This window comes from Sinocyclocheilus rhinocerous, unplaced genomic scaffold (assembly GCF_001515625.1).
Source record: "Sinocyclocheilus rhinocerous isolate Xijiao unplaced genomic scaffold, SAMN03320098_v1.1 scaffold439, whole genome shotgun sequence".
NCBI classification, from domain to species: domain Eukaryota; kingdom Metazoa; phylum Chordata; class Actinopteri; order Cypriniformes; family Cyprinidae; genus Sinocyclocheilus; species Sinocyclocheilus rhinocerous.
The window spans coordinates 70,453-82,802 of NW_015635034.1; the positions used below are offsets into that span (position 1 = coordinate 70,453).

A 12,350-nucleotide genomic window follows, 5' to 3' on the forward strand; every position below is an offset into this window, starting at 1 on the left:
TATATATGAGATTGAAAGAAATTGGATTTATTGATGATAAATGTATGAAACCTGATTGTTGTGTATTCAAAACACGTTCAGTTCATTAGTACTACAGAAATCTTACCTGTTTTTTATGTGTGACTGACAAATATGCATCACATGAGTTTGTTTATGTTAAAATGGTATAATTCAAATAGATTTTGTATTCAAATACAGAAATCCTAAATATTTAGGCCTAATTGTTTAGAGTTTAGACAATAACATAATTTCAATATCAGATATTCTTCAGAAACACATACCGATATTTTTTTGACCTATGCTGCCATTAACTCTTGTTGTTTGTATGATGCTGATATTAACTTAATTAACTGTTTAATGTCTTTCAGATTTACTATCATGGTGAACCAATCAGTGTCAACGTCCATGTCACAAACAACACAAACAAGACAGTAAAAAAAATCAAGATTTCAGGTCATTCAGTTATTCATAGTGGACAGACTTTGTATTTACACTAGTGTGTTGTTAAGAAACAATAACACTTATTTCTATTATTGCAGTGCGTCAATATGCTGATATCTGCCTCTTCAACACTGCCCAGTACAAGTGTCCAGTGGCGACAGAGGAATCAGAGTAAGTCCTCTGCAAACTGAACACTCAGCTACCGTATGAGAACACAACTTTACATCCGATTAATTACTCTCTGCTTTGTTCCTGTTCTAGTGATATCGTGGCCCCCAGTGCGACATTTTGTAAAGTATACACTCTCACGCCTTACCTCGCGAATAACCGAGAGAAACGTGGCTTGGCTCTGGATGGCAAACTCAAACATGAAGACACAAATTTAGCCTCAAGTACATTGTAAGTACAATCCCTCATTTAAAAGTGGATTGTGTTTCTTGTAACGTTTATTAATTCACCTTTCCATGGCATTATTTCTAAAAAGGTTAAGAGAGGGGGCCAATAAGGAAATTCTGGGCATCATTGTTTCTTATAAGGTGAAAGTGAAGCTGGTGGTGTCTCGCGGAGGGTACGTTTGCATTTTGATCATCCTGTGTGGCGTGTGATGCTAGAATTAACTTTACAATAAAATTAAACAAATGTCCTACTCCTCATAGCACATAGGCATTTGCAACACGTTCTGACTTCCAACTTGTCACACACTGGTCAGGACCCCTTGGCATCACTTTGTAATGCACAGGGTACCCCTTTAGCACAACTTTTTGATATGCAGGGTATTCCATTGCTTTCAGTTGTTTGCCTTATGCATCAGCTCAAGACACATTTAATGATTTTCATGCATTTGTAAAAACAGAAATTATGTTATCTAGATTTATACTTTCATAGATATTTTGAGCACCTAACCCCACCCCTACACTAAACATACCCACGTCTCAACATTATAAAACGCATAACAGGAAAATAAAAGTACAGTCACAAGTATTTACTGCAAAAACTGACCAAAAATCAGTGTAAAAGTATCATAAACAACTCGTGTTGCCTTTCAAGTCTTCTGAAAAACAAAATGAAACACAAGGATTTAATCGCTGAAGATGATCCCGCTCTATTAACGAGGTCCGAACTGTTAACACCTGAACTTTAGCATGACGCAGTTGGTCACAAGACACACAAAGAGCCAATGGCATTTCACTTTTTGAATGTGCTGTACGGCAGATGATGGAGACGGTGATCGCGTCTCCTCTCACAAATCAATCGTTTGCCCTCGGAAGACTTGGAATAATTGTGACTGTAGTTGTATCTGCCTGTTATATCCTGTGTTTTAGATTGACAAGTGTTTGGGTTTAGGGTCAGGGGTTGGGTTATGTGCTCATAAATGTCTAAATAGTGTAATGTAATGTAAATAAAATTGCTGTGGCTGTTTAAATTGAAAATCATGCCCCAACATCAGTGGTGTGCGGTGGTGTTCTGAAATGAGGAGGCAAAGTCCACAGTTTTTTTTTTTTTGATCAAATGTAAATTCATGTCCTAGTCACATTTTTTTGGTTAAATAAACATTACTTACACTATCATAAAAAGAGAAAAACAAACAAAAAACAATTCAATTCTATTTTATATTGTATTTTTTACATTAAAAATGTAAACAATATTCTATTTATTAAATCCAAGTATGAATCTCATCAAGTTAGTGTTTTAAAGCATTTTAAAACATTTATTCCAAAATAATAACTCAAGACAGTAACAGTTTAAACAATATATTTTATATGTGAACTTATGTTCATATTCTTTTTAATAGTTAACTTTGAACTATTTTAGAATTTTTCAGCTCATCAGTCAGCAAAGCTCGGCGAATATTGGTCACAGACACAAAGATTTACCTTAACTTTCACCAAGCTGTTTACTCACTAAAAACTCCCACAGATCATGTTTTGAGGCCATTTCAATTTGTCTTATTTTGACGTAACAGTGGGTTGTTTACTTACTTTTTTAAATGAGTCTCCCCATTTTTTTAAATTAGTTTTCCCATTAACGCCATTAAATTGTTCATTCAGACTGATTCGCGAACGAAGAATGCACACGAACACAAAAGTCGGGATTAATCACACGAACCAATCACAGCCGAACATAACCAGTCATATCCAATCAAATCATGATGGAGGCATTGCCTCCTCTCACATGACCTGTTAAAACTCAATGGGTTCAGGGGAGGCGAGAGAGACGTGGACTCCTACTATAACTTTACCTGCTGGTGTCGCTGTTGGACAATGTTTCTTTAGAAAAACGAGCAATTTATTTAATGTTATATTTTGTAATATTGGCATTGTTTTATTTTTGTACTATGAATTTTTTTCTCATCCAATTTTTTGAGGAGGCACTGCCTCTCATGCCTCCCCGGAGGAAACGCCCCTGTCCAACATATATGTTATAATGGCAAAATTATTAGCCATTATATAATTTTATCATGACGATAAAATTCTCATGTCCTTTGCTTCAGAATATTGACAGCAAAGGTTTACCCTGGCCTGCACACTGAAAAATGTATGCTAAAGTGGTACCCTGTTTGTTAAAAAGTCACCTGACCAAGTGTCAATATGTGACAAGTTGTGAGTGAGAATGTGTTGGCATTTGTGCTAAAGACATGAAACCTCAAATTGTGCAACTTATTGAGGAGAGTTGAGGTATCATTTTTCTAAGCATTTGACTTGTATATATGGTGGACCATACATATGGCAAACAAAAAAACCTAGCAACTGCATAGCAACATGCTATAAACATCCTCAACTCCCCAGCATTGTAGCCATGGGTTTAGCAAAAGGACCGTTCACAAATCCTTAAAAAAAAAAAAAAATCTAGTTACCATTATCATTATAACTGATTAAAAGGGGAATTTTAGACTGCACAAATGTATTAACAGGGTCAAAATGACCAATATTGGATTCAATTGTTTTATTAAAAGAAAAGATTCTAGGTTTATCTTTATTTTCAGTGTAATGAAAGATTTTTATTATACACAAATATGGTTTGTTTAGTTGTTCACTTCCCATGTACAATAAATGAACTCGAAAATGTAATTCAGTATAAATAATTATATGTGTGGTAATGTTAGAAATTTTAAACATTACATTTGTTTATGTAATGAGACTGGTACCAGTCAAAAATGTGGACACAAATGGTCTTTTGGATCATGACAAACATTCATTCTGGTGTGCCTGACTTGTAGTTTATATGAAATAATTTTTTTTTTTTTTTTTTATAAAGATAGACAGATTAGTAGCTAGACAGATAAATTTGACCCCCTTTTTTTCATTCCAGGGTTACATTGAAATGACTTTGCTAAATCAATATGGAATGCTTACTATTGCAATACAGTAAGATCATGTTTTATTTTAGCCCATTTTATTTTTTCAGGCTGCTTGGAGATCTTGCCTCAAGGTACTGTGATCTTTATGTTTATTCCTACCAGAAATTATTCTGTTTTTAATGTGTGCAAATGTTTGACACCCTCCCGTTGAAACCGGATTAAAGCTGCTCCATAGTGAATTTCATTGACAAGGACTGACCATATATTGAAGAGTCTGTCTTACACGGCTGACTCCAGCCAATTGTGCACATTAGAGATTCCTATAAGTAGCCAAGCTTTTGACTAGAAGCACAGACAGGCTCAGACACTTGATAAGATACCATGAATTACTGAACCATTTGTGCTGATGCTTTTAGGCCAGTGGTTCCAGCACTCTGTTAGCACCTCATGAGTGATGGGATTGAGGTTTGGTTGCAGCGTATCCTAAATGGCCAGGGTTTATTTGGTTATCATGCCTCTTGGATGCCTTACTCTCATGATTTGCATTTCCCTCTTCAGCGATGTTGCCGTTGAGCTCCCCTTTACATTAATGCATCCCAAACCATTGGAGGAATCGATTTACAGAGATGGTATGTGCCTTTTTATCTGCTTTCATATTGCTCTGGGTAACTAGTTTACAGCTAGGATTTATTTTTAGTGTGAGATCAGTTACAGCACCTAAAACATAGACTTTCCCTTATGCAGGGAATATAAAAAATGTATTATAAAAGGTTTTGAATGAAATATTAAAATATTGTAAATATGGTAAAAAAAAAAAAGAAAAAAAAAAATATATATCAAAAATATATACTTCTTAACTCCTAACATGTCAGTACTGAATTCCTTCTGTACAAATATGTGCAGAACAGCCAAAAGCTAAAAGCTGAAAAATAATGTTTTGTGGTTGTTTGATTGAATAGCTGCCCGTGGGTGAGATTTTAGTAGCAAAGAAATTCAAAAATAATAACCGTTTTGACGAATGAAAACATCTATGTGCAGACACCTTTGTAAAGTGGGTTCTTTAAGTGGGAAATTATGCCCATTACCTACAGAGTGCCAATCAATATTCCTTCTGCAACCTTCTTGTTTTAGCTCCAGAAAATGATGCCCCCATTGACACCAACCTCATTGAATTTGACACAAAGTAAGTGAAAGTCTTTTCCATGGTGTAATTGGACTTTAACCTACTAAACTGCTTTGAGCCTTGTGGTTATACATATTTACATATAATTCTTACTTGTTTATGTATGTATGTATTTATGTATGTTTAATCAAAAATTTTGTCTGTCATTTTTATAAGAATTCTCTTATGCTCAGCAGGGCTACAAAAATACTGTACAGCAAACCAGTAATATTGTAAAATATAATTACAATTTAAAATAACTTTTTTCTTTCTGAATACTGTAAAACGTAATTTATAGATGTGATGCAAAGCTGAATTTTCAGCAGCCATTACTCATCTTTAGTGTCACATGATCCTTCAGAAAATGTTTTACAATTGTTTTCTATGGAAGCCCGTTTCCGCCACTGAATAAAAAATAAAAAAGGTAATTGTGACTTTTTATCTCACAATTCTGAATTTATTTCTCAGACTGAGAACATATCAATCCCCCCCCCCTCAAAATTGGACTTTAACTCGCAATTGCGTGTTATAAAGTCAGAATTGCGAGAAAAAAAATCTGAATTGCGAGATATAAACTCGCAATTGTGAGAAAAAAGTCAGAATTGCGAGTTTTTATCTCGCAATTGTGACTTTATATCTCGCAATTCTGAGAAAAAAAGTTAGAATTGAGAGTTTATATCTCACAATCCTGACTTTATATCTCGCAATTCTGACTTTTTTATTGTGAGATAAAAAGTCGCAATAACCTTTTTAATATTTTTTATTCAGTGGCAGAAACGGGCTTCCATAGTTTTCAGCATTTCAGCATTGATAATTGTAAGAAATGATTCTTGGGCACCGAATCAGCATATTACTGTAGACTGATTTTTGAAGGATCATGTGACACTGAAGACTGGAGTAATGATGCTGAAAATTCAATTTGTAGTGAAACCTAATCTAACTGAGGGATAGGAATCGCGAGAAATTTAATGATCCTAGTTCAGATTCTATTCCACTAAAATTCTCTTTGTTTGATTTTTACTAAAGCTAATTGAAGGAAAAAAAATATATGAAATGTCATAAATGGTAATGATTGCTCACTGCAAAGCTGTCTGTTCTTTGCCAACTTCTTGTCCATAAGAAAAAAGAACAGCAGAAAAATGCGTTCACGGAAACACACAACTGATGAATGTTTCTGTAATTGTTTGTCCCTAGTGACGATGACATCATCTTTGAGGACTTTGCTCGACAACGACTGATTGGGGCAAAAGATGACAAAGATGAAGATGAGGAGGGTGCCTATTCGCCCAAACTGAATGACAGATAGATTGCAGATAAGAGTTTCCTTGTTGTGACAATAAAAGAGACCCTTTTGAGATAACCTGGAAAATGGGACACCCTTTAACACACTCACAGTGGTGCAGTTGTTGTGTTCTTGTTCACATTTGTCTCTTCCATCCTGCAAGGGTGTACAGTAAAACGTAAGTGTAGAAAATGTGACCTTGTCGTTGAAGCGATTAGAAGGTGAGATTTTAGTTGATAGGCCGGCCACTGAGTGCCTCGGATATTTGAGGGTCATTTAGGGTTGAGGCAATGGCTTCTCATCATAGCTAAATCAAACGTCAGTGGTAGCATGCCTTTTGTTGTTGCTTTGTTTTATAGATTCTTCCTTTGATTAGAACAGAGGAAGAGTTTAAGGACCGTGACTTAGTATTGAACCATATTTAATGTATGGAATTTGTTGTTTTAATTACTGTAAAAGGAACTGAATTTAGTATTTTTATTATAAAAGCTGCCAAATTGAATCATCTTTATAATGTCTCATGTCTCAACTGAGAGCATCTGAATCAGTCATTGCAGAGTGAAAGTATTTTTTTTTTTCACTTTTCGAAAGAAATTATATCTCAAAGTTATCTTACCTAACAAAAGTTATGAATACACTACTGATAAAAAGACTATATGACATAATGCAACAACCATTTATGACATTTTTTTTCTCTCGCAACAATCTTCAACTATTTCTAAAAGTGGGTTTCTATGAAATCATTTAATTATAAACAATGCCTATATATCTTTAAGGGGACTATATATTGCTATATGATATTTTTACATAAGTGAAGCTTCTCAAACAGAGCACCTATGAATAGTCATGAGCTACAAACATTCTAGTTATAGTCTCTATTCTGAATAAATTATATGTATGCTTAAATCTGTCTTCTGTGGAACAGAAAATAACTTTTGAAGAATGTACTGCCATTTTCCCCTTGCTATCACAATTAACTGAGAGCTTTCAAGCTTCAGTAAGGATTTAAAAGCTACAGAGTATCATGAAAAATCCCTTCAACTTGTGCCATGTGCATAATTGTATGAAATGTTCTGAATTAATACGGCTTGTGTGATTAAGAAATCAACATTTAAGTTGTTATTCATGAATAATCTTTCCAGCACCTGGAACTGGATTAGATTTTGAATTAATTATTTAATAATTCATTATTCGATTCTCTAACAGTTCAAGCTCAACTGTTTACTACTGTCCTCTTTTAGAGCTGCTTTACGGCAGAATTGAATTTTGTTTGCATTATTGAAACTATTTTCCTGTTTAACACTGTAAAGCTGCTTTGACACAATATGTATTGTATAAAGTGCTATATAAATAAAGATGACTTGACTTTAACAAATCAAAATGACTTCAGCACACAGACTCACATGGAACGCTTCTATGATGCTTTCAAGATGTTTTTTTCTCCATATGGTCCTTTTTGAAGCTTGAAAGCTCCAGTCCCCATTAATTGTAAGTGCTTTGAAAAAAGAAAAAAAAAAAAAAAACAGCACATTCTTTAAATTTATTTTGTGTTCCATGAAAGAAATGAAGTCATGCAGGTTTAGAAACAAAATAACAGTGAATAAATGATGACAGAATTCAAATTTTTGGGCAAATTATTAATTCGAATCTTCTATGGACAATTTCATTCTTGTCCAAACTACTCTAAGTCACATCCAGTAATTCTCTGAACTAGAGAGCTACCAGAACTAAATGACACTTCATTGGAAATGTAGCTATTTATACATTGCAAAGATTATGTGCTTTCTATATGAATGAGGCCTTGACTTGCTGCATGAAACGTCAACAATTTGTATGTTTTGTGAATGAAACATTTTGTAAAAAGAAAAGAAATGAAAAAAAAAAAGATAAAACGAGAATGATTAATTGAAAATTTATTATTCAGTGAACTGATATAATATAATTCCCATGTGTTGGATAAACCACAATTATAAAATAAATAAACTTGACTATTGGCATAAGGCAAGATGTGTCAATGGTATTGATGATTCACTGTAAGAAGAAATGACAATATATTAAATATATAATGTTGTATATATCAAAGTCTTTGTTTCTTCTTTATATTCTATGTATTTACATTTAATGTAACATCAAATGATACAAATTAGGTACAATATACAGTTCAAATGAAGACTTTGAAGTATTTGGACACTTTGTGGTTATCAATGTCAGTGGATCAAACAGTTAATTTTAATGCACTACATTACAGTCCTTGGGCCTCATTTATAAAATGTGCATACGCACAGATTTGATCTTCGAGTGTGCGTACGCTAAAATCCACGGCAACGTTCATATTTATAAAAACGGTCTTTGCCGTGGAAAAGTACTTACCGCCACGTCAGGGTCTGAGCAGGCGTACGCACTTTTCCTTGTGGCAAAGTCGGAGTACTGCAGCTATTTGAACATCTAAGCTGCAATAATAATAAAAGCGGTGTACGTGCCAGCACCGAATTCATCATAAACAACAAAGATGCAGTGTAAGAGATTAATTGTGTAGTGTAGTCAGATTTTTTATTAACGGGAGTTTTTGCGAGATTAAACTGACCTTTTTAGTAGCCTAATGTTGAGAGTTCTTTACATGCTTTCTGTTCACAGTTTATTCCATCTTGTTTTTTATTATTTTATTTTACAAGAGAACTTGCGAAGTCTTGATTTACTACTAATGCGTAAAATAGAAAAAAAAATGTATAAACGCATCTCTGACTCTTTTGTCTGTGTAGCCTATAAGAATAGGCCTATGTCATGCAATAATGGTTTTAATATATTCTATTCAATAACATTGTTAACTGTTTTTATTTATAACATCTGCTGCTTTGCTTCTGTGAAAATGAATAGAGACATCAGCCTTAAACTTTGTTTTTGTCATTTACATCAGTTATATTACCTTCCTGGATTCCTCTCCTCTTCACAGCGCCCCCGATCTCCCAACCTGCAAAGTACAGGACAGTATTATTACTACCTCTCCTTCTGTTTCTACAATCCATTGCTGCATTGCTCATCTGTTTGCTCATTCACTCCCTGTTGTTAATAAACGGTTTAAACTGACCATCATCTTTCTGAGTCGTTCGGTTACAGAAGACCAGACCACCAAAGAACATACAGCAGGATGAGCGCCCCGGATCCGTTTCAGGAGATCATGGACGCTCTCAAACGAGCACTCACGGCACCCTCCCCCGCTACCGTGGGCAACAACACTCCTTCTCCTCCAGTCGCCTCCAGTCCCGTGGCCAATCCAGCGCCCTACTCTGGCTCGGCGGAGGATTGCAATGGCTTCCTCTTGCAGTGTTCACTGGTGTTTGAGATGCAGCCCCATCGTTTCACCACGGATCGGGGAAAAATTTCTTTCATTATTTCTCTGTTATCAGGACGAGCTCTCCAATGGGCGGAAACAATTTGGATGCAAGGTGGTCCAGCAACCCAGTCATTAGATTATTTCATTAACCATTTCCGTGAGGTATTTGGTCATTCCACTGACTACTCATCGGTTAGTGAAAAACTCTATCACCTAAAACAAGGCAAAATGTCTATTCAAGATTACTCTCTGAAATTTCGCACTTTAGCAGCTGCTAGTGGCTGGAACGAGTGCTCTCTCCTGACCACATACCGTCAAGGTTTGAATCCCCAACTGCGGCTGCATCTCGCCACCTATAGTGACACCATTGGATTAGAGAGATTCATCCAGACTGCCAATCAAGTATCCAACAGAATACAACAATGTAATGAAGAACTCCGGGTTAGTCCTCCCTGCCAGCCAGAGCAGGAGAGTGCTCCAGAACCCATGCAACTTGGCAACACCCGACTTCCGTTCACGGAGCGGCAGATGAGGCTGGCCCAGGGTCTCTGTTTATACAGTGGAACAGCTGGACATGCTATCATTTCATGTCCCATTCGCCCCCCACGACCTGTGGTGAGTGTTATCCAGGAACCTTTTGTCGATAAAGTTCCACTCACTACTTTGGTACATATTTCTGTCTTTGATAATTCCCTCTCTCTCTCAGCACTCCTCGACTCTGGGTCAGCTGGAAACTTCATCTCGGGGAACCTCTGCCGCCAGCTTAGGCTTCAAAGGGCCGCCATCCAAAACCACTACCAGGTTCAATCAATAATCGGTAAACCCCTATGTCAACATGATGTAAGATTCAAAGTGGGACCTCTGCTGCTTCGAGTTGGGACTTGTCATCAGGAAAGCATTTACCTACTGGTTCTGGAGCACTCCACCGCGGACATCATACTGGGTCGCCCTTGGCTCAACCAACACCAGCCTGAAATATACTGGAAGACTGGAGAGATCCTGAAGTTGGGCAATCAATCCTTTCCGGAATGTATCCCTACGCTACCCCTCAACCGTCCATCACTCCATCCAGTGCTACCGGTTTGCACCACGTCCATCGAGAGTGCCCTAGAGAAACAATCCATAAACATACCCACCACCTGCTACGCCCCCTTTAGTGACGTGTTCTGTCCCAAAAGGGCGACCCAGCTTCCACCACATCGGCCATGGGACTGTGCGATTGACCTCATACCAGGTGCGCCAGTGCCCCGTGGTAGAATCTATCCACTCTCCATACCTGAGCAGAAGGCCATGGAGGAGTACATTGAGGAGGCTCTCCACCAGGGTTATATTCGACCATCCAAGTCCCCTGCTGCTTTGAGGTGGCCAAGAAGGACGGAGGCTTGCGGCCATGCATAGATTACAGAATCCTTAACAACAGTACAGTCAAATTCCGCTACCCACTTCCCCTCGTCCCAGCTGCATTGGAACAACTGCGTGGAGCCACCGTGTTCACCAAGTTGGACCTCCGCAGTGCCTACAACCTCATCCGGATATGTGAGGGGAACGAGTGGAAAACCGCCTTCATGACTCCAACCAGCCACTACGAATATCTGGTAATGCCGTATGGATTGGTCAATGCCCCCTCCGTATTCCAAGACTTCATGCATGAGGTTCTTCTGGTGGCTGGGCATGGCACGTGACGTTAGGAGGTTTGTCCAAGGTTGTAAGGAATGCGCCATCTCCAAGAGCCCACGCCACTTACCAGCAGGCAAGCTCCAACCTCTGCCCATTCCACATAGACCCTGGTCACACCTGGGAGTGGATTTTATCACAGACCTACCATCCTCTGCCGGTAAGACTTGCATATTAGTCATAGTAGACCGATTCTCAAAGTCATGTCGCCTTATTCCTCTGAATAAACTGCCTACTGCAATGGAAACTGCAGAACTGTTATTTCAGCACGTGTTCAGATACTTCGGCCTCCCGGAGGACATAGTGTCAGACAGAGGACCGCAGTTCGTGTCCAGGGTATGGCGGACTTTCTTCTCTCTCCTAGGGGTCACTGTAAGCCTGTCCTCTGGATACCACCCTCAGTCGAATGGGCAGACGGAACGCAAGATTCAGGAGATCGGGCGCTTTCTCCGGACCTTCTGTCACAGCCACCAGAACTCCTGGAGCCAGTTTCTAGGCTGGGCCGAGTATGCCCAGAACTCGCTACAACAGCCAACCACTGGACTTACCCCATTCCAGTGCGTACTCGGATACCAGCCGCCACTATTCCCGTGGTCCGGGGAACCCTCGGACGTACCATCTCTCGATCACTGGTTCCGGGAGAGCGAGAGAGTCTGGGACGAATCTCATCATCACCTTCAGAGGGCAGTGCGACGGCAAAGAATCCAGGCGGATGCTCGACGGGCCAACACTCCCGAATACCAACCAGGGCAGTTGGTTTGGCTTTCTACACGGGACATCCAGATGCACTTGCCCATCATCTTTCTGAGTCGTTCTGTTACAGTCTCACTTTTTATAAGATGACTGAAAATTTTACTTCAATTCGTAGTTTATTCTTACTTTTGGAAACCTAATTGTTTTATAATTACTACTATTATTATTATTATTATTTGTGTTGTTTCTAGAAGTAGTAATTTTGATAATAGTCAATAGAAAACATATAACCACACACACATTGTTTGTCCACAGAATAATTACACATTATTAAATAAAAAGCATCCCCGCACAAACCTCTACCTCCGCCTGCAGGACCTCAATTTCAGAAATTCTGATATTGGCGTGTGCACTTTTATATGGTAATGATATTAATTAGGGGGCGTTTACAAGGCGGAGATCTGACACC

General features: G+C 38.0%; 1 protein-coding gene across 1 annotated transcript in view; it reads left to right on the forward strand.

Moving 5' to 3' along the window:
• The window catches only part of LOC107746254 (beta-arrestin-1-like), a 9,670-nt gene extending 2,759 nt beyond the window's left edge, over positions 1–6,911 (forward strand). Inside the window, exons 3-10 of the mRNA XM_016560385.1 lie at positions 369–453; positions 540–612; positions 703–840; positions 926–1,009; positions 3,847–3,870; positions 4,298–4,368; positions 4,871–4,922; positions 6,096–6,911. Coding sequence (XP_016415871.1) covers positions 369–453; positions 540–612; positions 703–840; positions 926–1,009; positions 3,847–3,870; positions 4,298–4,368; positions 4,871–4,922; positions 6,096–6,207 — 639 coding nt within the window. The 3' untranslated portion in view covers positions 6,208–6,911. The remainder of the gene's footprint in view (positions 1–368; positions 454–539; positions 613–702; positions 841–925; positions 1,010–3,846; positions 3,871–4,297; positions 4,369–4,870; positions 4,923–6,095) is intronic.
• Positions 6,912–12,350: the final 5,439 nt, after the last annotated feature.